Source organism: Lepisosteus oculatus, chromosome 11 (assembly GCF_040954835.1).
Source record: "Lepisosteus oculatus isolate fLepOcu1 chromosome 11, fLepOcu1.hap2, whole genome shotgun sequence".
NCBI classification, from domain to species: Eukaryota; Metazoa; Chordata; class Actinopteri; order Semionotiformes; family Lepisosteidae; genus Lepisosteus; species Lepisosteus oculatus.
In genome coordinates, this window is record NC_090706.1 from 21,679,920 (window position 1) to 21,705,689 (window position 25,770).

The following is a 25,770-nucleotide window of genomic DNA, read 5'->3' on the forward strand; positions in this document are numbered from 1 at the left end:
CTACTGCTGTAGAGATTGATTTGTGCAAATCTGTTAAAAACAGTATAACATCATCTACAAATAGAGCCATCTTATAAACATTTTTTATGAATACTTATACATTTTATCTGGACTGATGCTCTTATTTTGCAGGCTAAAGTTTCGAGTGCTAAATTAAATGGTAAAGGTGAAAGAGGACAGCCTTCTTTGGTGCCTCAATATAAACAGAAACGTTTGGATACACAGCTGTTAGTCATTATTGATGCCTGTGGACTGTGATATAAGATTTCAATCCATTTAATGAAATATGGGCTATAACCAAAATAATTTAGCACATTAAATAAGTACTTCCAACTCTGTCAAAGGCCTTCTCAGCATCCAGTGTGCATATAGCTGATGTTTATTTACTGAGCTTATCATGATTAATTAAATTAAACAGCTTTCTTGTATTATCTGAAGAATATCTTTTTATCATAAATCCTGTTTGATCTGGATGTATGATTTTTGGTAGCACATTACCTAACCAATTAGTAAGTATTTTAGCTAGAATCTTATTGTCCAAATTCATTAAGCTTATTGGGCAGTAACTACTGCACAATGATGGATCCTTACCCTTCTTATATACAAGGGTTATTAGAGAAGTCATGTCTGTTAACCACATATTATTAAATGTTTGCAGTAAGATTGGACTAAGTATGGACTGGTAGAAATCAGCTGTATACCCATCGGGTCCAGGTGATTTATTGTGAGAAAAGGAAGCAATAGCTTCTTTAACTTTTGATCAAATAAGAGATGACTCGAATGTTCCTAGCTTGTGTACTACGTTTTGGGAGCTCTTTATCTGCAAGAAAGCAATGCATGTCTTTCAATGTGCTAGAAGCTTCAGATGAATATAGTTTTTCAAAGAAACTTACAGAGGTTGAATTTATTTCTTTCTGATCTTGGGTAATTGATCCATCCATTTTCTTGATGCTGTTATAGTATTGCACATACAGTGCTTTATTAACCTGGCTGCAGGTTAAAAGCATTTTCCAGAAGTTAAGTTGTGCTCTACTTAATGCAAACTCTGTTTTCACCCTTAATAACTGATTATATTGTAGCTGTACTCGCATCAAATTAGCCCAGTCTTGTTCATTACATTTTTTTGATAATTTGGGCTGTATAGCCTTCATTTTGGTGAGTAGGTAACCTTTTGACTCCCTTTGCTTTTTATAAAAGTAGCAATTCTAATGAGTTCTCCCCTTAAATAATACTTAAGTAATTCCCAAATAAAATTTGGGTCAGAGACAGAATTTAAACCGGTTTCCATAAAATTCTGAATAAACTGCTCTACTTGCCTTTTAATATCTATCTTCCTAAAGGTGTTATTATGTCAGGTAGCAAAACTATAAACTGTATATGACTATAGTCAGAGATGGTTCTAGAATGAATAACTGCATCCCTAGTGTGTTGTACTGATGATATTTTGAGAAATAAAGAAATAATCAATTCTGGAAAAGGGTTTGTGCCCATTAAAGAAGAAAGTGTAGTCTCTTTCTGAGGGATGGAGGACTCTCCATACATCTGATAAATTATGTGCATTGATCAATTTGTGAAGTGTTAGGACCGCTCTCGAGGGTTGTCGCACTTGTTTCCCAGTTTTGTTTACACTAGGATTCATAACTATATTGAAGTCTCCTCCAAGAATAATATAGATGTTTACAAACCATACCAATTCAGCTTCTATCTTTGTAATAAATACTGGATCATCTAAATTAGGACCATATACATTAACAAAAGTCACTAACTTCCATTTACCAGTTAATGAGATATATCTACCATCTTGATCCTCTATTTTACTTTTGAGTGAAAAGGGAGCATGTTTATGAATAAGAATGGGAACCCCACCCTTTTTTGATGAAACTCCGGATCCATAAGCCTGTCCAACCCAATTTCTACAGATGTGATGCACATCCTTAGTTTTCAGATGAGTTACTTGCAGGAATGCTACTGCATTAACCTGTAAAACTATTCAATATCTTATAGTGTTTGGTTATATTATTGTCACCTTTAACATTCCATGTCACAATGTTAAGGGAAAATGTTAAGCCAAAATGCTGCCTCAAGATCCCACCCCCTCCCTCCATTCCCCTTACTGATCATGAAGCTGAGAATAAAAAACTTTGCTTTTTACTCACCCAAGTTAATCATTATACCAGTATCTAAACCTAACCATTATTAATATAGGACTTCACTAAATAATATTTATTTTGCCCTGGCCACTACTACTCCCGTCCTGCCCCTTGCCGTGTACCCCAGCCGGGTGCTCTTTGGCCACAGCACCAGGCGAATGCACTACAGTGCCCCCACCTGAGACCTTGAAAAGCCTACGGCTACGTCCAGCACACAATCTTGCAGCCTCCGCGGCACCCTGCGAGTGCGCCCTCTACATCAAGGTGGAGTCTGGCGGTCCCCCCTCAGCCCCACCTGGGCTGGTGAAATCTGGATCTGGCTGCTCCCCAGGCTTCTCCACACCCTCCCGTTCCAGTGCCCCTCCAGGACTTTCCCGGGTCCCTCCAAGGCCGGCGCCAGCCTTGCGGCGTCGTGGGTTGTAGACCCAGACGAGGTCCCAAGGTCTTAAAGGGGTCCTCCTGCAGCGCAGATTGTAGTACCGCTTCTGCTGTACCCCCGCCTGAGTCAGGCAGCTTCAGGCAAAGCTGTGCACTCTCCCCGTCTGGCACATCCTGTACTAGCACTGTGCCCCCCCCCCCCCCCGTATCACTGGGGTCTGTATCCAGCACAAAGGGCAGCAACGGATCCGGGAATGCCAGGACGGGAGCCCCCACCTGTGCCTCCCACAGACCCCGGAAGCCCGCCTCACAGTCCGTGTCCCACACAAAACACGGTGCACTGGGGCAGCGAGGCTGGCGAAGTCCCTGACGAACCTCCAGTAATAAGACGCCAACCCCAGGAAACTGCAGAGCTCCGCCATGGTGCGGGGCACCAGCCAGTTGCGCACTGCAGCGACCTTCCCCAGGTCCATGGTCACCCCTCACGGCCTTACCACATGCCCAAGGAAAGTGACCTCCCACCGCAGAAGCTCACATTTTCCAGGACTGAGCCTCGTCCCAGGCATGCATGCGTAAATCGTCTAGGTACACCACGCACTTGCTCCGGTGAACCGATGCCAGCACTTGCTCCATCAACCGCTCAAACGTCGGCGGGCATTACAAAGTCCGAAAGGCATGACTGTGAACTTTCAGAGCCCTTGGCCGATGGAGAAGGCCTCGGGAGCGAGCGGAACCTGCCAGTAACCACAGCGGAGGTCGAGCAAGTTGAACCAGGTCAACCCGGAAATGTAGTCCAGCGCATAATCCATCCGGGGCAGCGCATAGGAGTCCTTCCGGGTGACCTCGTTCAGCTTCTTGTAGTCCACACAAAACCTCCATGAGCCGTTCTTCTTCCAGACTAAAATGACCGGGGAGGACCACGGACTTACAGAGGGCTCGATCACTCCCGGCCATCTCCCGAAACCTCTGCTCCGTGGCCGAAGGTTTCCCATCCTGGGGTCCGGCTGCCTCGGTGCCTGGCAGGGTGATGGTCGAACCGGTGTCGACCAGGACCTGTCAGGGTCTGCCCTCAATAAGGCAGGGAAGACATAAACCCTGGCTGTTGCCAACCCTTCCAACAGCAGCAGACAGGATGAAACGCTCCTCCTGGCTCTCCAGAGCGGGGGTACCGTCGTTCACGGACGGCCTTCCGCCCTTAGGCCACCCTGCTCCCGTTTCCCGACAGCCTCCAGCACCCAGCACTCCCAGGCAAAGTGCCCCCTCTCCCCACAGTAGTGGCAGATGACCTGCAGTCGTCGCTCCCCCGGTGTCGCCGTGCTGGCGGCCTCTTCCTCCCCATCTGATTCCACGTGCGCCACTTCCACTGCCCAGCAGGGGGCACCCCTCTGGTGGTGCCCGCTGGTCTCCTCGAACAGGGCATGAGCCTGCTCAGCCAGAGCCAGGGTCTGATCCAAGGAGACCGGCACGGCCAGCATCACGTGGCGCTGCACCTCGGTGCAATGGCCCGGAGGAATGCCTAGTGCACTATCTGCCTGTGGGCCTCCTCCGGGAGAGTACGGTAACTCTGGCAGGCTATGTAGGCCACGTCTGCGGTGACCGGCCACAGTGACTCTCCCGCTAGGTGGTGGCGTTAGGCCTACCTCGCCCCCAGCAGTCCTGGCACCTCCCCTTTCCCACCAAAACACCTCCGGAGGGCCAACGCCAATGCTGCACAGTTGTATCGCTGGTCCCCGGGTACATCCAGCAGCACCTGGCAGGCCTTCTCCTCCAGGAAGATGGCGAGGTGGCCCGCCATCTCCACCTGAGACCAGCTGTTTGCCTCAAAAAGTTCCCATGGAACCCTCCCATTATAGCGACTCGGTCGCACCAGCGCCGGCTGTTGCAGGGGCGGCAGGGTGGACCCTGCTAGTTTGGTGTCTCCTTCCCACCAGGTGTGTTGGCCGGGTCTGGCGTCTCTTTCCTGCCACATGGACTGAGATGACATGGAAAAAGGTCCCTCCTCTGCTGAGGAGGGCTGTGGCCACCGGTGGCGCTGAGGGGCCGTTGTGGCCCCTGGTGGCTGCTGCTCACCCACGAAAGGGGCTTTAGGGGGTCACTTGGCTGTTGGGGGAGCCTGCGCTTCTCCGAGTCCGATATCAACGGCTGCTCACTGTCCATCCTCTTGCTTCTGACACCAAAGTAGTATTTTTTCGGGTTCGGTGAGGACAGACACAATGACTCAGACACTCATTGACTGAAAAACGGTGCTTTATTTTTCAGTGTAGCCAGCACAGCACCCCTGCGCCTGCACGCCAGCATCACATGGCACTGCACGAGAAAGAGAGAGAGAGCAAGAGACGTCTAGCGTCCTGCCTGCATCAAATAACCTGCCTAAGTCCAGTAGCCTCTGTGGCACCCGGCAAGTGCGTCCGCTGCATCAAGGTGGAGTGTTGGCGGTCCGGCCCCCAACGTGGTGAAATCTGGACCTGGCGCTCCTCCGTGCCCTCCCATTCCAGTACTCCGTCGTGAGCCCTGAAGGGAGCCAGGCAGTCTCAGTGCAGGACCACCACCCTCCCTCGGTTCCTGAACTGGACATGGTAGCTTCCTTCAAGTCATTCATATCAATTACTAATTTTTGTAGAAGATCCAATTTCTGAAGTTTTTCAAAAATTAAGGCAACTTTTTCAAGAAGGAAGTGCACATCAACGTCTGAATGGGTTTTAACGTCCTCAGCTTCACTTCAGTTTAGAATCTCTTGATTCTATGCCGTCACTTCAGATAAGACAGGGGTGCTCAGGGTGCCGACCTTTTTTAATGTAAGATTTACTTTTTCATTTGCCAGTCCAGTGCGATCTGCCAGTGTGAATTTGAAGCTCTGATATAGGAAAAACAGACTGTGGGCACATTACAATACCAATACCCATCACTCAGTTGAAAACAAATAAAAGCAAGTGACTCATGCTACAGTGAACAAGTAATGTTCCCCATTTTAGAAAAAAGAATATCCTACCTTAATGTGAGCATTGGCACTGAGAAACTTACTTGAGAACACTTGTAATTTTTTTTGAATGTGTTGACACTGCTGATCATGTTGATTACATTTTTATTTTGTCCCTGCAGCTGGACATTCATCTCATTCAGCAGTTCAGTCCAGTCTGTGAGGAATGCTTAATCCAGAAGCCACTGCTCATCCTCTAATTGAGCATATTCACCATGTTTAGACGACTTGAGAAACCCTTTGATTTCAGGCAACAGCTGTCTGAACCTGCCAAAAATGTTTGTTTTTAAAATCTCCAAACACCAAGTCGGCAACCTCAGCAAACGCTTTTATTACTTCTTGATCCGTGAATGACTTTTTGTGTTTAGCCAGGACGTGGCTCACACGGAATGATGCGATGATTGCCGCTTTCTCTCTTGTATTAGGCCTCGTGAAAACCGACTGCTACTATTAGACATTTTAATATTTCCACTTTTCTTTTCCGTAGCTCACTTTTAGCCAGAAAGTCCACATCACTGTAACTATCGCGGGTTTCGGTACGGAATGGAGCAGACATGGGACTCAAGGAATGAGGTTGAACAACACATTAATTCGAACCAGGGAAAGGTACACACACAGGGAGAAGAGTTACAGCGCTGCACGCACGCACACGAAGCGAAGAGTCTGTTCCTCATCCTCCGCCCCACTATATACATTCCCGTAGTCCCGCCCCCAGGCGCTGTTCTCAGCCTGTCTCGCGTGCGCATGGCTAAAGCGCCCTGTGTGGTGCTACAATAGGTTTTGTGTACAGTTTTGAAATGTTCTATATTTTCCTTTTTCGCGTAGACGCCAGCATTGCAGATTTGAATGGGATAGTACAAAAAAATAATCATGCTCCCATTCCTTGTGGTAACGGTATGTTTTCGGTCTTTTTGCTTAATCATTTTCGTTCAAACACTACAACTATCAAATAGGCATTCAAACTTATCAAACTGAAGGCGAATTTGTCACGGCAGTCTGTTTCGCTCCACTATGCATTGTAACGAATGTGGGGTTCCTGCTGCAATAACCAAGAGAACGTTCTTGGGTATCGCACACACCGCTCTTCATTTATGGAGATCCTGTAGCCTTTTTTTCCAGTGTCGACCAGCACTCAGGGAAGAGACTTTTACAACCCTATTGACAAGGGTTAAACACACACAAGGGCAGTAAAATGTATGACATTACATGCACAGATCTGAATGAATTTTTAGGCTATTGAAATAAGTAAATCGTCAAATAGCCCATTTATTTTTTGCCAAACATTCTCACGATCGATTGGCAAGCACTCCGATTGACTGGTTCGGCACCCCTGGGGCAAGACATAAACCCGAGGTCCTGACCCTCTGTTGTCATTAATAATCCCAGGGCATTTCTCAAAAAGAGTAAAACTGTTACTCTGGCATCCTGGCCAAATTTCCCATTGGCCCTTACCAATCATGGCCTCTTAATAATCCCCATCTATGAATTCGCTTCATCAATCTGTTATCCTCCTCACTGATAGCTGATTTGTGGTGAACGCAATGGCACACTATGGTTGTCGTCGCATCAACCAAGTGTGTGCTGCACATGGGTGGTGGTGAAGGGGAGTTCCCATTACCTAGTAAAGCGCTTTGAGTGGAGTGTCTAGAAAAGTGCTTTATAACTGTAAGGAATTAAATTAAAAAGCATTCCACAGCTCTCACTAACTCACTTCTCTACACTGAACCTAGCTGTCTGCCAAGAAAAGCATGACTGCCATGATTTGACATGCCTGAATATTTCAATATAAGGCGTTCTATTATATTGTAATAGAATATAATTATATTACAATATATAATTACAATGTAACACCTTATATTGAAACATAATGAATATTTCAATATAAGGTAATAAGGCCTTCTCATGTGCTGCAGCAGGTCTATGGAACTCACTGCCCAGACCCATTTGCCACTTTCTGACTATTGGCATTTTTATAACCCATTTTCAATCGGGTCTTTTCACAACCGCTTTTAATGTGTCATTTAATTTTGGGTTTTATTAGATCAATTAACTAAGCTTTTTGACTATTTTCTACCATAATAGAGATACAGTGCTTTTTTGATAATTGCTAAAATACTGTACTATTGTTTTATTATGTTATATTCCCCTTTCTTACAGCAATGTCTAGCAGTCTCTTGCCATTGTATATGACTCAACATGGCATCGCTGCACTAGACTAATGTGCATGAACCATCACATTTTCTTACTCTACCGAGATCCTACACTTTCAACTGCTGAGCTTTAGACACGGAAGACATGCAGAAGTGCAAAACGGGGGTGACAGTTCCCACTAATGGGGTTCTTCTTAAGACAAACGTGTTCAAAAAGAAATTAGCTTCATGACCACAACACTGTCCCATCTTTGGACATGAGAAACTGGTGACCTGACTAAAGTGAATGGCTAGGACATACTGGTGGAGCATCAGGGCGTTTAGGACTAGTTTAAGATGCAGGACAGACTTAGAAGGAACAAGGCTACCATTAATTAAAATAAATCAATGTTCTTATTGATTTATCAATTTATCAGTTCTCATCAATTTCCCTACGGGATTAATAAAGTATTATCTATCTATCTTATTGCTTTGATACAGAACACAGTCATTATAGGACCCACTGAGACACCATTTAAATATTTAGTAAATTATAAAAACAAGAATTGAAATATACATTTTTAAAAACAACACAGTGCCATTACAAAAAGCTTTATTTCAGTTAAATCAAACAGCGGTCATTTCAGATACACCATCTTATATTACAGCCAATGTTTTCAATACATAAAACTTAACTGAAAATCCTAAGAACCCTACAGGGTAAATGTACAAAAATCCTTTTTAGGCATTGGCAACCTTGGAAAGATTCTTACATACGTAAGACTGCAAAACCAAAGCCCACTGAGATGGATTATCATCTCATTAACTCATTTATCAACACTTAACACTTTCTCAAAGTGTACAGAAAAACTCCTAAATGAAGTGACATTTTTACATTTACAAAGCTTAAAGAGAGCTCTTGCCCTCTTATCAATTTGGAATGACCACACACAGGAGTATGGAATTCCTTACATCCATTTTCTTTAATTCGTACAATGACATGGGAAGGCTGAAACCCTAACTCACATCACATATTAATGATATAGTGTGATTAAGACCCCTCCCACTTCTTCCAATTTTTGATTCCCCAAGAAGAAATGGTAGATAAAATGAGAAAGGAAGAAAGAATAATTTCAGTAACATTATATCTCACTCTCGGTCCATGAGCTTATTTTCCCCCCCAAGATACGAGCTTAACCAGAATTGTTATGATTTAAAAATAAATCATACTCTATATAATGATTTCAAACACACAACATTGATAACAGAAGTGAAGAAAATAAAAATATTTAAGGTCCTTCCATATTTGATCTATTTCTTAAATGTGTTGGCATTTCTTGGTACACAATAAAAGAACAGAATATCAAATACCTGCTTCTTAGAAAAGAGTTTTATCATTTGCTTTCAGAGTTATACAGAGACCTGCATAAAAGCAGCTGAGACACATGCAGGAGGTCCTTAAAGGTCAAGTGAAAGCCTGACAGTGAAGAGTAAGTGTCTGTACTCCTAGTCAGGTTAAGTTTTAGTCCCATGACTCCCACAAAGGGAGAAAGAGTTAAGCTTGATATTGACAATTTACAATTGAAAGCAGCTATGACACCTGCAAAAAGTAAAGTCCTTCCCCACCAGCAAGGGGTATCAAACTCAGACTCATAAGGAGGTGAGTTACATGTCTTTTTCTTACCCCACATTGAAGCTCAGCAGATTCACTGGTCTAGTTTTTTAATCAGATAAATTAACACTTTTCTCCAGGAAACAACCCAATTTACAGATCTAGTACCTCTTATCAAGTGCTTTCCTTAGACTGTACAAACATCCAGCATGGAATCTAGTGATCACAGGAATCTACAGAGAGCTTAACCTGGAATAAGAAACAAGATCTTGAGGCACTTCACAGCTGGAATAGAACACCTCCAACTTAAAATTTGCATTCCACAAGAGAACATAATGAAATCATCATAAGAAAAGGTTTTAGTTGAGTTTCAATCAGAAACTAAAACAGTTTTTAATAATAATAATAATAATAATAATAATAATAATAATTGCTTACACTTATATAGCGCTTTTCTGGACACTCCACTCAAAGCGCTTTACAGGTAATGGGGACTCCCCTCCACCACCAATGTGCAGCATCCACCAGGATGATGCGACGGCAGCCATAGTGCGCCAGAACGCTCACCACACATCAGCTATCAGTGGGGAGGAGAGCAGAGTAATGAAGCCAATTCATAAATGGGGATTATTAGGAGGCCATGATTGGTAAGGGCCAATGGGAAGTTTGGCCAGGACGCCGGGGTTACACCCCTACTCTTTTCGAGAAATGCCCTGGGATTTTTAATGACCACAGAGAGTCAGGACCTCGGTTTTACGCGTCATCCGAAGGATGTCACTATACTGGGGCATTAGGACCCACATGAGCCGCAGGGTGAGCGCCCCCTGCTGGCCCCACTAACACCTCTTCCAGCAGCAACCTTAGTTTTTCCCAGGAGGTCTCTCATCCAGGTACTGACCAGGCTCACACCTGCTTAACTTCAGTGGGTTACCAGTTGTGAATTGCAGGGTGATATGGCTGCTTGCAGTTTTGACTTTAGCAACCTTTCTCTCCTTGTTCGAGCATATGGTCAGAGAACTACTCTCAAACCTTTAAACATTCACACATCTTATGCCCTGTTTATACTTACACTGCAAGTCTTCTCCAGAATTTATTTTCTGTAACCAGGTTCTTAAACAGAGCAAGAACCCAGAAGTGCATTTTGATTTTTTTTCCTAATCCAGAAAAAAAACCTAAAGATTCTCACTAAAACATACAGCAAGCATATTGACCAGAATGGTTTTAAGCATATTTGGAGTACTTTAGTGTACTCTTAGTACAACTGTTGGTAACCTGAAACATTTAAACCAGTGCTAAGTGTAACTAAATATAACATACAAATAAAAATACATATGGTGCTTATGTACAGCTTATGCAAGCTGGAATAAACAGTGAATATTTACCTTCAGTCCTGGTTTTACCACACTGAAAGAGAAAATCAAAACTGTTGAAATCTACCCTCACCGTACTGTATTTATCCTATACCCCTAGAATGATCATAAAATGTATTTCTATTTTGTCAGGTGATTACTTTAATTTTTTAAAGCTACTGTATAACCAGGCATATTACATCTATAGAAGAGAAGCATCATATTTCATCTGCCTTCACACAACAATAATAAAAACAAATGGGCCACAAAATCCAATTTGCTCTTATTGTTGTAAAGTACATCTGCAGACATCTCGCAAAGGTTTAACTCATTTATTTAGTAAATGTTATCACAGACAGGAAACATGCTGCTCTTAGCTCTGAAGTACCGATTCAGGCAATGGAACATTGCTTCGAGCCCATGACAAGGACATTCAGTCTACTGAATGATTCTTGTACTCTTCTAGCAAAAGGACACTTTATTAACTATTTCTGCACAGAGTGTATTACAAATTGTAATTCAAAGCCCAAGAGAGCACTTTGAGTTTTAGATGCTCTAATACCTACCCACCCCATCAATTAATTAATTTTCAATCTTCACTATTGAGTGGCATGGAAGATGAATCAGTTAATCTATGAGAAAACAAGAGCCACTTTGTTAATGTATGATAGAAACCTTTGTAGTAAACTACTTCATGTAAAAGGAAGTCATATTAATAGTCATTTTGCTCAGGTAAAACAGACCCAAAAAGGCTCCATCACCTTCAACTTTCAGAAGCTAATACAGCGAAGCCCTTACAATTAAACCTCTCCCATCTCACAGTAATCACTGCCTCTCTCCAGGAGGTAAGATGAAGTCCTGTAGTTTCTTTTAGCATTGCACAGATTTCAGTGATGGCAGTGCTTGAAGTGGTAGATGATGAGGCAACATTAATGAGAAAACGAAATTTGAACAGATATACAAAACTACACATCTTGTTTTGTTTTTTTTTCCTGAATAACAAAGTGCAGACTTGGCTGTCGCCGGTCAGCGTTTCAAGCAGCACTTTCCAACAGCACCTCTGGCAACACAGCTCCCTGGGACAAGCTCTCATGGAGGAAGCACCTGACTTAAAGCGTCCCTGGTGTGCAGTGGAATCCGATCCGGGAATTTCACCTCGAACTGCAGGATCAGATCTCCACGCTTTTCTGGGCACTTGGGTAATGGCAGGCCTTCCCCTGTGATGCGCTGCTGCATTCCGGGCTTGATAATGTCTCTGAAGGTAACAGGAATGGTCCTGCCATCCAATGTGGGGGCATTCACAGTGCATCCACAGAGAGCCTGGGCATGGGAGGAATAAGATGATTGGTAAAGGTCATGTCATACAAAAACAACCTACAACCTATAAGTTTCATTTAGAAACCAATGCCTCAAGTTCCTCGAGTGCTTTTCTACTTGTTCTAGTTAAATTAATAAGCCTAAGAATTACCACTAGCATTCAGAGAACTCTTTTTAAGATGACTTCCAAAAAACAAAATCACAATACCAGGCAATATGAATGTCACAAGCAAGTTAAGTACTACAATGGATAGAGTGATATAAATAAGCTACTCTTATACCTCATAAATGAAAATGTACAAAAAAAGTTTAATGCAAGATAAGACAAATGAGCAATGTACCAGTTGAAAAAGACCACACAAGGATGAAGAAAACATGCTCTAAGCCTCCAAATGTTATGCAATCTATATGTTGGTAAGCAAGTAATTTGGATTTAACAAGTATGCAAAAATTGGTAAATCCGGTTAGACTGAGCTAGGAAAAGTCAAACCATTCGACAGCCCTTAAGTTTCTTTATTAAGCATTCTGTCCAACTTTAGCACCACTGTCTTTCACATACCTCCCTGAGTGTGACTTTGGCTGGGTAGATGATGTCAGACCCCTCTCTCTTGAACACTGGGTGGGGCTTGTCCTTCACCACAAAGACAATGTCTGCCGGGATGTTGGTAGGCGTTTCGTCACCCTCCTTGGGGAAGGTGATCTTGGTGCCTTCTTTCCAGCCACGCTTGATCTCCACAGTGAGGATCTTGTCCTCTGTGTGGGTGGTACGTCCATCAGGGTTCAGCCTCTTGTGGGAGATCTTCATCTTCTTGGTGCAGCCTGTGAGGACCTCTTCCAGGGTCACCTTCAGGTCATGCACTACAGGGGGGTCCTGCTTTTTCACGATGCCATCCCGGGACCCACGTCCCCCCATCCCCATGCGTGTGAAGCCCCTGGAGAACCCCCCCATGCCAAATCCCGCAAAGGGGTCATCGATGTCCATATCCTCATCACCCCCGTTGCGACTGAAGAAGGAATCAAAAGGGCTGTGACCCCCAAAGAACTCTGCGAACATGGCATGGGGGTCCCCATGGAATGTGTAGTTAAAATTTGTGCCATTTGGTCCGCCACCTCCAGCGTTCCCCTTCAGACCTGAGTGGGGGGAAAAGGCACAAAACATTACGCACAGGTCAGAAAAATCAAGCCTTTCTGCACTGTCCTGAAGAGAGCTGCACCATTGAGCAGCAACTGAATTTCTGATTAAAGAACCAAAGACATTCAAAAGATGGATATTTTATTTCACACAGGATTATGAGGTATGAAGAACAGTGAAATTGTTGAAAATTGTTTCTGGTATAACAAATCATTACTTGATTTCTGCCTATTTCGGACTATTTTAGCACATCTTGACCTTATGTACATGAAGGGTACATGGTACTCAAGGTACTCTGAGAAGGCATTCTGTAAATACTGCTTTCTTATCTGTTCTTTAATGCCCATATCACTTAAAATTGAAACATCACAACAGAAATGTGGCCTCTCAAAGTGTCGTTTAGGGTTAAACAATTATAAGTAAAATAATCAGATAACTCTACAAGAACAGGGACACCAATTAAAAGAAAAGTTCTTTCTGCCCTCAAATCCAGCGACGGTTGTTTAGTTCAAAGCGCACCTGAAGCCCTGCTGCAAACCTGCCCTTGTATAATCCCGACAGAAGCTCAGAGTAAGCCTCTAACAGCCCCAGACAGGACCAGGCGAGAAACTTCCAGAAGGCACGCGAGGCATGTACTGAGCCAATCAGCGGCTGAGCGCACCCGGGTCGCCAGAACACAGCGAAAGTAAAGTATTAGATATTCAATGACATTAATAAATTTACGTAACTTAACATTTACCCGCTGACTATGGCAAAACTACAGTACAACCACAAATCAGTCTATAACACGAATAGCTGACTTACAAAAGAAAACTGTTTTTCTATGGAACCCTCACCTCTATATCTACTCAAGCGGCTAAAACATTTTTTGACTAGGACTTAAATTCTTGTTTCGGAAATAAGTAAACGAGACTGGTCAAAGCGAGACAAGGTTAAGTTCTCTCTTCCCTAACTGATCATCCTTAACGAGAAGTTATGGTTTCTGATCCCTCCAACACGGGTTAATGCTAAACGAATCTGTATTTTATGCTTTCATATTTAAACGCCATTATTAAGGCAGATAAGGGTTAATGTACAAACATTACAAGACTCACGATTAATGATTCCAATCGGCTGTTGTGCAAAACTCGATCCACAAAACATCTCACGACGTAGGCAACATTTTAATATTCTACCCTACACTGAAAAGCATCAGAGAAACACGGCAGTGCTCAAGAATGTTTGCATTTCTTAAAAAAATAAATAATACAACTTCACACTTTGAAGGGGCCTTTCTCACCAACACTCAACAAGCAGTCATTTTTCCAGATTCCGAGCAAAACTTGCATTTCTTACTCTACAGCAAGTTTAAAGTCTGACAATAAGGGGGCATAAGACGGAGAAAATGTGGTGCCTTCCCACCTTTAACAGGCATATGAAAAGGGGGATCGATATTTTAAAGCAACAAAATGTAATAGATTGCGCGTTGTAGCCCCAGGCCTCCACAGTCCACAGCGGTATCCTGTCCAGCGCGGCACCTAGTTAAGATCGAACCCGATTACCTGCAGGGGTCAATCGGTCAGTATTGGATTGCCCGTGTCAGCTGTATGATACTACGAGAAAGGTTAAACAGTACCATCACTAACTGAAACTGCACCTTAGCACTTTCGAAAGCGCACTGGTCGATCATACGTCTTTAGTTTCGGTTTTGGGCTCTATCAGCTGCCACACACACCCAGAAGTTGCCAGAACATGCCGGTAGGCTGGGAGAGTCGGGCACACTTTCAACACACGCACAAGGACTTTAAATCTAAACACCGACTGCAAAATGCAACGCAATTCACCCAGCAAATCCGCTTGATGCGACTGAGCTTTAAGGAACAGCTCTCTCCCCATGGCATCTTAATAGAAACGCTTTTCTGGGCATCACAAGGAGTCAAACGTTTTCAGAAGTGGGAGGTCCTCCATGGAGGTAACGGGACACCCGGAATCTCACTGCTAGTCCTAAACTTGCCGAAATGCTGCTGTTGTGGAGTTTATTTTTAATTAAGTGTTATCTTACCGTCCTCCCCGAATTTGTCGTAGATGTCTTTTTTCTTGGGGTCGCTCAAAACGTCATAGGCCTCCGCGATCTCTTTGAATTTCTCCTCGGCATCCGAAGACTTGTTCTTGTCCGGGTGGTAGCGCAATGCCTGCTTGCGGTATGCCTTCTTGATCTCGTCCTCCGAGGCTCCCTTCTGGATTCCCAGCACCTTATAATAATCTTTACCCATTACAGCCCCGGTGATCAATTACACTCACAAGACGACAAGAGGAAAATCACACAAGTTGCTCTTTAAGCAAAAGGTCACGACGTCGTCACAGTGAACAAACAGCAGTCACGCGAATCAGCTAAAGGTTTCCTACTGTAGTTCCTTTTACAGATCCACGCAGGATAAACAAAAAGTCGCAATCTCAATGTCATATATACAGACACCTGTATTACGTACACCAACGACGCAATACCCTTAACAAAATAAAGCGCAACCAGCTCTCTACGACTTTCTCTCAAGCTGCAGAACGCTGGTTCTGCCTGCTTTCAGTATTTATAACACAGCAGAAACTTCCAGAACTCTCCCCCGCCATCAAGATGCTTCCTCATACTGCCTTCCAGCACACACCCCCGTCATACGTCAGAGTGTCGTTGCGTAGGCAGCAACGCCCTCCTCTACAACGCCACGGACGGACAAACCTTTCAAGACCACGCCCCCATTTGATCAGCTAGTTCTCAACACATCCCTCGTAAACATAGTTCTGTGACTTCTTTTTGAGCGAAAGCCACACGTAAAAAACAAATATTGCTTGCATTTAATATACATTTTTATATAATGCGTGTCCACTGATGATGTTACATAAACAACAATGCCTGCATTTAATTGAATTCTTGCTTTCATAAAAAAATCGTATTCCAGAGCAGAATTGCCAGAGTTAACATCCCCTTTTCATACGAAGAGTGCCATGGGATTGTAATAATTATATAGTTAGTGTCAATCTTTTCAATATCAGTTTAATGAGAATTTTCTTTACTCTGACAACCAAAACAGCAACATGGTCTGAATGAGCTTGTCTCATCTTATACTTTGATTTTTGCATGGACTGGACTTCAAGTTGACTTACAAGGTTATTTAAATGTTAATAGGAAATGAGTATCGTACCAGGTTAATGGTAATCTCTTACCTGTCCAATTGATTAAGAGCTGAAATAAAAAACAAAAACTTTTTTAGAAAAAGTTATACATACTGTAGTTGTTTATAAAGTGAATTGGGAAGATCTACAGGCCTGAAAACAGCATGTCTTCAAGGATAATTTTAAGTTTATAGTACCTTTAAATACCTACAGTAGGTTTGATTAGACAAAGTTAGTTGTACTTAATTTGTGCTTGTGATGATTTACCTACTAAAAAATCTGGTATGTTGCTCACCCCCATTAGGTCTGTGCACCACAGGTTAAGAACCTCTGAAATAAATTGTATCAGTTTCAATAAGATGGCTTGGTAGTTCCATACTCAGAATCCTTTTGGCAAAGAATTGTGTGAGGTAGTGACAGGTGACTTTGTGAGACAGCCATCTTTTAATTGGGGAGGGAAATTATGGAATGAGGCACACCTGGTCTGATAGAGTAATTAGCATTCAGAGAGAGTTCTCTTTCATATCTGATTGGGTTGCCTTAATGTCGCTTAATTGGTGATGTTTGAAATTGTACTGAGGAGTGTTACAGGTGCTGGACAGATAGGCTACATGAAAACTAAGAAAGGGATTAACAAACCAAAGGAATAAAAAAAGTAAGGGAGGCAGTGTAATGTTATTCCAAAAATCTCAAAAGTGAGGGAAGAACACTGTCCTGTGTTTGTTAGATGTGGTAGTTTGCCAAGCACAGTAGGGTTGATGTTTGCTGCTGAGGAACATGGCTGGCCAGCTTAACCAGGGCTGACTGGAAGTATTGATACCTGTAAGACCGCTGCTGTGTCTCTTGGAAAGGCTGCATCTGAGAGGAAGTCTGGATTGCACAGATTGTGTCCTGAATAAAGTCTGTGCATCAGCAGACAGATTGAGAAGTGTGAGAAGCTGGATGCTATGTCAGGGGTGCAAGTGATGGTTAAAGAAAAGTATCCCAAATGGGATCAGCTGTTACAGTTAGTGATGAGAAGAGTTATTGGTTGTTCTAGTGGACTTGAAGATCTAGTGACTTGAATAGAACTAAATGAAAAGCAATCAAGAAGGAAAATAACAGAGCAGTTTTCCCTTAAAGAGAAACACTATATCCTGCCGGGGGTGTGAAAGAGGAAAGACAAAGCACTTAAAACATGTATAAACTAAGGTGTCATGGTGGCAGTAATGTTATTATTGTGATGTGTGTTGTTGGTGTCACAAAGTGCCTCCTGCTCTTGGTTTTATATACAAGTCTATGTAGTTTCCATTGGTGCCTTCTGAGTTGTATGATATAAGTTTTATTTATTGAAACATGGGATGACATCCCTTCAGGATAAGACTATAACATTCCACTTGAAATGCTGTGACCAAACACCAAGGCCAGACTCAACGTAATGAAAACAAATACGCCCATTCTTACCACCCCAATCCCTGCAACAGTCCTTTCAGATCCCATAGAAGAAGAGGTGACATCTGCCTAAAGCTGACCTTTACAAATTAATCTTCTCAGGAACAATTTAAAATCTGCATCACAACAACGAACAATGTGACAACAGTTTCTAGGAACAAGAGTTAGACAGAAACTTAAATCTCCATGGAGGTGAGATCACTTCCTAAAAATAGCAGTGACTTTGAGTGATGTCCTTTTTTTCTATTGACAGTGTCTGTGGTCTCTAATAGCAGCAATGTGGATAGTCAGACAGTACTGTACTATTGGCATACTGGACCTATGGCATACTTGGCATAATGTGTGCCTAGGGAATGAAGTTTTAGAGTGATGATGGAGGAGTATTAGCCTCACTTGAAAGAAGAATCACTTCACAGAAGGGATTGTAGAGGAACCTATGAAGGAAAGAAAATGGCAACTGCTGTAGTTTAATAAGTCTCTGTTCTGTCCTTGTGAAGAAGTCTCCACAGCCAAAACATTTCAGGAGGGAAATAATCTCTACTTGTTTATTCACATCTCTCTATTCTACCCAGCACACATTGTAGATGGTAGCATTGAATCTATCACTTTGGAAACTGATGTTATCAACGTAGAATTGCTTTTGTTTAAAAATTAGTTTTAATATTAATGAATTGTTATCTTATATCATAACTATTTGATATTCTTAGCATTCAAGGACCGGACAATTTTCTGTTATTCCTTGGTTCCAAATTCAGAATACCCAAGTACATTTTATTACTCTTCCTCTTATTTTTGCTTGTGTGTTTCTGAGACTCACTTGATAAATAAACATTTCATTTACATATACACTAAACTAAATGAAAATTACAAGTGCATCTGCAACAGTAAATTATACATGATAAAAATGAAGAATATATTAAATGTTAAATGCATAGCTTTTCCTTTTTATATCTGTTTTTATGTGTTCATTATGCAGGACTGTTCTATCTTGGCACCTGGATTCTAAGATGTTGCTTGTCTGTGATCTTGGCTAATCCTTGTCTTCCAATGCTACAGGATTTTCATTCATTCATCAATCCATTTTCTTCCATTTCATGAACTCAGGGGGGCCGGAGTCTATCTCAGCAAGCAACAGGCGCAACTCAGGGTACACCCTGGACAGGACACCAGTCCATCACAGAGCACACGGAGACATAAACAGAGATATACACATCCACACCAGGGTCAATTTGCCCAGAAGCCAATTCATTTACCAAAATTTTTTTTTTTGGACTGTGGGAGGAAACCAAAGCACCCAGAGGAAACCCACGTGAACACAGGGAGAACATACAAACTCTACAAAGAGAGCACCCAGGTTCGGAATTGAAATCAAGGCCCCAAAGCTGTGAGGCAGCAAGGTTCATCACTATGTCACTGTGCCGCCTTTCTTGTGAGTTAATTATGTATATTTCTGTTTCCCATTTTCCCTTTTTGATCTCAGAAGTTCTCAGACCTTGTCCTGGAGTACTACACTCCTAATGATTCTTTTATTCCAGCAGAACTTACTTATTTGAACCCTTGAAAAGCAGATCTAACAAGCTGCTTAATTGGAACATTTGCAAGTTGTTGTTGTTTTTTTTTACCTCAAACATGCAGTAGTTAAAGGGTGACCTCAAAAATTAATTGTTTCTATGTCAATTAAGGGTTCACTTGTGTAACTGACAGCTTGGGTGGACTAAAAACCGGCAGATCTGCGGGCCTCAAGGACCAGGATTGGAAACCCCTGCCTAAGTTGAATATCTGGTTTTAGGCTGGTTTTATTTTTGTTACACCCTGCTTCCAGAGAGCAGTGAGAATTACTAAGCACCACTTCCACATTTTAGAGGCTCTGTGAAATACTGAAGAAAATCAACTGAAGTTAATCTAACTCAATTAGTCAAGACACTCTGTTATCCCTTTATCCCAATATCAATATGTTCAGTAACATAGATGCCTTCTTTGGCCACAGTTTTCATGTTCATGACAAGTGAGTAGTTGTTAATCCAGCTGCAAAATGAGGAATGTAAAGTTACAAATCACTATGATCAAAAATCATAAATATATTGACAGGGTTTTTTTTTTCAATCTTCTGCTGCAATTGTCAGTGTGGAGCACTCACTAATTCTGCATTAATTTGCTCTTTTTTGTCTTTCAAAACCATAAAAGAAAAAGTGATCAAATACAGCTCTTACTTAAAAAAATATTCTCATTATTAAAAATATTTTGGAACTAACAATAAATTCAATCTAAATTAAAAAAATTACACAGGTAAATTAGACTTGTTTCTAGATGTTGAGTTCACCATGGATATGCACAATGAATTAGCTTTCAAGTGAAAATGCTTCTTATGGGTCCAGAGGTGTAGACTTTTTAGGCAGTCATACTCACAAAGTATAGTATGATTTTACATAAAGAGACAAACAGAATAGGACAGCTCTTTGTTAAGAGATTATTTGGAATGAAAACCCACACACGCTGTTTCTCTGGGACCTGGATTGGGGAAAAAAAAACTTTCTTGATTGTCCCAGGGTAAGGGGGATACTACATTTCTCATTCATTTAAATACTTTCCAAACTGAGGACCCAAACACAACGGAGATCGTCAGGTAGGTCTGAAAGACACAATATGCAATAACTTACCCCACTTTTAAAGAGATACAGTTTATGTAATTCCTAAATTTGAGAGATAGAAAATATGTGAATTAGATACTCTGATACAAAATATATATCCACAACATGGTTTCCTCATATCTAGGCTTCAGAATTCTTCTTCTATGATATGATTGCAGGAAAGCTGTACATGAGAACACAGGTCATTTTACAGATGAGATGAGTTGATTCAACATATGTTGCCTGTTTAGAAGCTTGTAGATTCTGAATATCTTGAGTGGAGACTGGATGGCCATCTTCACTGGGAGGTGAATGTGGGCGCTACACTGTCCCCACCTAAGAGTCGAGCCAAGTCCAAACCATCCTTCCAGGCTGCACACGCAAGGCAGGCTGCTCCACGGGCTCCGCTGGGGCTTCGTGCTGGCTCTCGCTGGGGCTCTCCGTGCACCGGGCCTCTTTCTGCATGCCCTGGCATCTCCTCACGCTCAGGCCGCTGTCCATGCTCAGGGCTCTGTGTTGCTTCACTCCGTCCCACTGCTGACACCAATGTAACTACTGCGGGGTTCGGTACGGAGTGGAGCAAGTGTAGGACTCAGGAAAAGGCTTTGAACAGTACACCGAAAAGTCCTGGCCCTCAGGCGCTGTTCCCAGCCCACCCTGTGCTCATGGCTAAAGGGGAGGGAGCAACCGTTAAAGCGCCCCACGTGGGTGCTACAATACTCTCTTTGCTGAGTTGTCAGTACCTCTGAGGATTTTGAATATTTGAACCCAGTGTTTTTGTAATCTTCTCTGTTCAGGACTGAAGAGATTCAGTTTTTGGTATTTAACTTCTCCAGCTTTCCTTTGTTAATGCTCTACCAAATGTTTTGAGAATATAATATTCATTAGAATTACCCATCCTGTCCAAAGCAATAAGAATGACCTGGGATACAGTATGTCTCAAGATTCCTGAGGATGACAAACTGGTAGTTTCTTTGATGTGCTGCGCTATTAGTGAATATAACTGATTTAGCTATTGTTGATGCACATGATTCTGCTACTTTGATTAAAGCAGCTTGTTATCTTGTCAGCCCAGCCATGCTTTATAATTTCTAGATATCAATATTGTAGAGATCAAAATTGTTATTTTAGAGATAGCTCATCATGCTCACATCTCATGCACAGCTCTGCCAGCTTACCGAAGCCCACAATACATATTACATATTGTAACGCTACGGGGTTCATGTGGGTATGCACCCTCACCACTGCCGCCTCAGGCCGGCCCCCCACCATCAGGGACTCAAACCCAGGCCTCTGACATCACTCAACAGGGACCCAGCCACTTGAGCCAAAGGGAAATCTCCCTTCAGCCCGGCGGCTGCGGTCCCTGCTATTCACAGGGAAGTGACGTCACCGCTCTGGTAAGCCGGCTCTCACAACCTGCAATGGTGGCCGTATGCGTTACAATATACATACATCTGCTAAAGCACTGCTTCCACATAACCACAAAATCAGTTTGTCTGGTTTGAATATGAATAAAAAACCTCAAGATATATATAAATTCATTTTCGAAACAGGGTGGAAAACTGTTAATGGAAGTAAAAAAACTCATACATCTTTGGCCTATATTAAACCTAAACTTTGCCAGGATTGTCAAAGCAATAAAAATGGCAGCTTCTTGTATCTTGATAATGGACAGCCCTTATTGAGTAACACTTAGGATTTTGGGTTAATACTAAGATTTAATATGCAGTTTATTAGGTAAAGGGCATCCCATGACATGTTTATTATGTTTTATAATAAACCTGTGTAGTACTGCATTCAGAAAAAGAGACCATTTTATGAGTAGTACTTAATAAGTGGCCACATTCACATTTCTTAGAACGTTGTTCTAAGGTCCAACATACGTAGATCTTAAAGATTTGACGCAATTGGATTGAATTATTCGATCTACAAAGGCTACACCGAAGAAAAGTATGGAAGAAACATCTGCTATCGTGTAGTTGCACATTGCGTGAACGAGATCACCAACTCTGATACTGTATGGTACAATGCTGAACACTTTCCGCCCCCCATACACCAATGCAATGCACCTAACAACAATTACTTTTAGCATTAACCCCTGCATCACAAGAGAACCTATGAAAGATTTTGAACGTTGAGGAAACGAGCTATCTGTATTCCAATTTGCCAAACTAACATCACTCCATAGGTAATTTCTGTTTCCCAATTGGCTGGAGTGATCCCGACAGTGTCTTCTCGTTGGCTAGTGTCTGTTCTTACCCAGTCTACGATTGGCTACGGAAACATCAACTGTCGGCTTTCTATTGGAAAAGCTACAACGTTCCTGCACTCCCATTGGGTAGTGCGGAGGTCAAGCTTCTCGCTCGAAGAATAGTTCAAATCGCGGGGATGAAGCATTACGAGGTAAAGAATAAATAAATATATGTTCTCATAACGTATGTATTCCTGTACCGACTGTAACTGAAACATGGTTGAATGAATTAGAATATCAAAGTGATTTTATAATTCAGCATAAGAATGTGTTTCATGCATTTCCATGGTTCTTGGAAGAGATTTATCGTCTCCGCTGAAGCTTCAGTGGGGGGTGGGATTATTGCACACAAGTTTCCCTATGCCAGGGCCGCACGGGGTGTCAAATATATGATAATAACTGGAGGCGGAAATGGTGTTAAACACGGAGTCGCAAGACAAGAGCAATAATCCGTTGAATATTCTGCCTTTGGGATTTATATGATTGTATTGTATCAATAAAAATGAGAAATATTCATTTAGAGTACAGCATTGTCTCAGCAGGTGCATTACTATTGGGAGGAGAGGGGGTACGTTTAGGTCTGTGGATGAAGACAGTAGCTAGATTAATAGTTGTTTGTTGCATTATGTATGTATTAGTAAGCAGTTAGTATTCAATTTCTTAACTACTGAGCTATACGGGAAATGTAAAGCCCGTTTATTGACCGCGATTGTAGATACCCGACTGTTTACACCGACATCTAAAAACTAAATAGTTTCAAAGGAAGTAATTGCCTAACAGAAGCATGGTAAATAAACTCAGTTATGCTTGTTTCTGTTGCGAGACAAATTAACTTGAGTTTTGTTTCTATACTGTCAAGAGTGCTTGAACGGGGCAGTTTGGTTTAATCTCACTTACACTGTTAAAACACGATGCCTTGTTTAAAAGAGCGAAATGTTCCTGTTTTGAGGTCTGTTTTGAAAATCTCAGAAAAATAGCTTTTTGGCCAGTGCACGTGAACTTTATTCTCATGCGCTCAGGTTTGTGACAACTGCTTTTTTGTTTAAAGTTAGAAGTGAGCTGTTAAATCCTAGTTCCACTGGTTCATATTGCTTCAAAACCCATAACTATTAAATGTAGGTCATTTTTGCCTTAACCTGTCTCTTCTGATCTTAATGTGTTCAGCTGATTTTCTGAATACTCTTAAACTTGAAGAGTTCTACAGGGGAAACTCTGCTTAAGATATTTTACACAGATGGTCCCAAGTGTGTTTGATTTTTGGTTCCATTTGAGCTGTGACTTTACTGACACCTGTAACTGTCAGTTGCTCTCACCTATTTATAGGTGAACAGAATAGACACAAGTCCTGTCTGTCGTTTCATGTTAAGGTCTGAATGTGTTATTAGTCCAGTATATAGTATACAACAAAGTCAGATGGAGACACTTGAGTTAAGGTTAAGTGAGAGCAAAAGGAAAGGTTATAAATGAGAGGTAGTCATTGGGCCCATCTTGATCTTGATAACCATTGGGTGCTGATAATCCATTTCAGTGTCTCATTCAACCACTGCTTGAAAGCTCCCTGACATTGTCAGGTTACAAATCTCTGCATCATATTCTAACTGCTGTACAATTACTGCTCTTAAAAGAGGGTGGGATAACTAACCATATTCACACTGCCACATTTCCATTGATGTATATAACACATAGCTTCCCAGTAGCTGCAGTGGGATAAAGTAATCCATGTGTATATGTGTACATACAAGACACATGGTGCAACTACTTTGCATGCATGTTACAGAGTTCTGTTAACACTGATATAAATATCTCTCCCCTGTAATCCACACCATCAGTTCACCCAATACCCTGTCAACACTGCACCCGAATCTGCTGTTCATTATCAGCAAAAACCAACAGCTGGAAATGGAGAGTGGGTATGTGTAGCTGAACTGAGTAGATACTGGCCTGTTTGTCATTTTTGGTTAAGGTTTGAATGTTTTATTAGTCCCGTGTATGTTACACAATAGCCATGTGCCGTAGTTCATTCGTCACACAGTAGTTTAAAAGGACAGGTAATTCCAATACTGTTTAGCAATTGTGAGGTTTTACTATTTGACTGTATCTACAGGCATTAGAAGACTGTAGTGTTCCCTCTTTGGTTGCCATTGTCATAACTGAAATGCTGGTTCTTTGTGCTGATGGGTGATGCATAGAATTGATCCTGATCTATGCTAATTCTCACTCTAACTTCATTTACTCTCCATGGCAAGAGCCAAGAGAGTGAATGAGCCATGCAGTACCTTTGGAGAAGACAGGGTTGTAAAATGTTTAATCATTTAAACATTTTATTGTTGAGATCAGAATGATACTGTTTTTTGTTCAGTAGTACAACAGTAAAAATCTTGTCTTCTTATTTGTGGAGCTGTTAATCATTACCGTTATTGAAATAAAAGTTGATAATAATAATAATAATTGGTTACACTTATATAGCGCTTTTCTGGACACTCCACTCAAAGCACTTTACAGGCAATGGGGACTCCCCTCCACCACCACCAATGTGCAGCATCCACCTGGATGATGCGACGGCAGCCATAGTGCGCCAGAACGCTCACCACACATCAGCTATTAGTGGGGAGGAGAGCAGAGTAATGTAGCCAATTCATAGAGGGGGATTATTAGGAGGCCATGTTTGGTAAGGGCCAATGGGAAATTTGGCAAGGACGCCGGGGTTACACCTTAAAGTAGACATAGACTTAAAGTCTTGCTGAGTCATCCAGTCTTTAAGTAGTCTGAGGATCATGCTGACATTTGTGCATTTTTGTTCTAATAGAGTATTAAATCATAACTCCTAATCATTCCAGAATTTAATGTATGTACTGTACAGATATAATGTTTTGAAAAGACGATGTACAGGCTCAGTCAGAGAATGACGAGCAGTTCATGGTCTACATATTCTTAACTTTATATTGCTTTTTTGACTTAGGATGTTATTAGTTCTCAATTTAACACACCTGGGCAAGACCTTGGAACAGCCAGTAGTTTAAAGACAAAATACACTATGAGTACCCAGTTGTAAGCTGGAAAGAAACAACATCACTTGGGTGAAGCAGGCAGCAGGGCAGGTTTTTCTTCCAGCCACTCTTCATCTCTTATCTCAAAGTTATTTAATCTATAAACTCTCATAAATGTTTATCTTAGATATAATAAAATCAGTAAAAAAAGCTATTGTGAGAAAATGTTTAAAATGCAATTCAGTGCAAAAACATGTAAGTAAAGCAGTTAAGTCAAAATTAA

The 25,770-nt window shown here is 41.9% G+C and overlaps 2 protein-coding genes across 2 annotated transcripts in view; one reads left to right on the forward strand and one right to left on the reverse strand.

Moving 5' to 3' along the window:
- Positions 1-8,230: 8,230 nt before the first annotated feature.
- Positions 8,231-15,681, reverse strand: LOC102690334 (dnaJ homolog subfamily B member 1). The gene is made up of 3 exons (XM_006631765.3): positions 15,086-15,681; positions 12,472-13,043; positions 8,231-11,915 (listed from the first exon to the last, which is right to left on the reverse strand). Exons 1-3 carry the CDS (start codon positions 15,294-15,296, stop codon positions 11,685-11,687), a joined length of 1,014 nt encoding a protein of 337 aa, XP_006631828.1. The 5' UTR covers positions 15,297-15,681; the 3' UTR covers positions 8,231-11,684.
- Positions 15,682-22,570: 6,889 nt separating this feature from the next.
- tecrb (trans-2,3-enoyl-CoA reductase b) overlaps positions 22,571-25,770 on the forward strand; it is a 52,433-nt gene continuing 49,233 nt past the window's right edge. Inside the window, exon 1 of the mRNA XM_015349571.2 lies at positions 22,571-22,652. Within this exon, the coding sequence (XP_015205057.1) occupies positions 22,638-22,652 (15 nt within the window). The 5' untranslated portion in view covers positions 22,571-22,637. The remainder of the gene's footprint in view (positions 22,653-25,770) is intronic.

What these genes read in the sequence shown, in the direction of transcription:
- LOC102690334 (XM_006631765.3), bottom strand. Translation starts at nt 15,296, where the DNA reads ATGGGTAAAGATTATTATAAGGTGCTGGGAATCCAGAAGGGAGCCTCG. An exon ending in CGACAAATTCGGGGAGGACG is followed by an intron (nt 13,044 to 15,085) that starts GTAAGATAACAC and finishes CCCCCCACTCAG; the next exon opens with GTCTGAAGGGGAACGCTGGA. An exon ending in CCAAAGTCACACTCAGGGAG is followed by an intron (nt 11,916 to 12,471) that starts GTATGTGAAAGA and finishes TCCCATGCCCAG; the next exon opens with GCTCTCTGTGGATGCACTGT.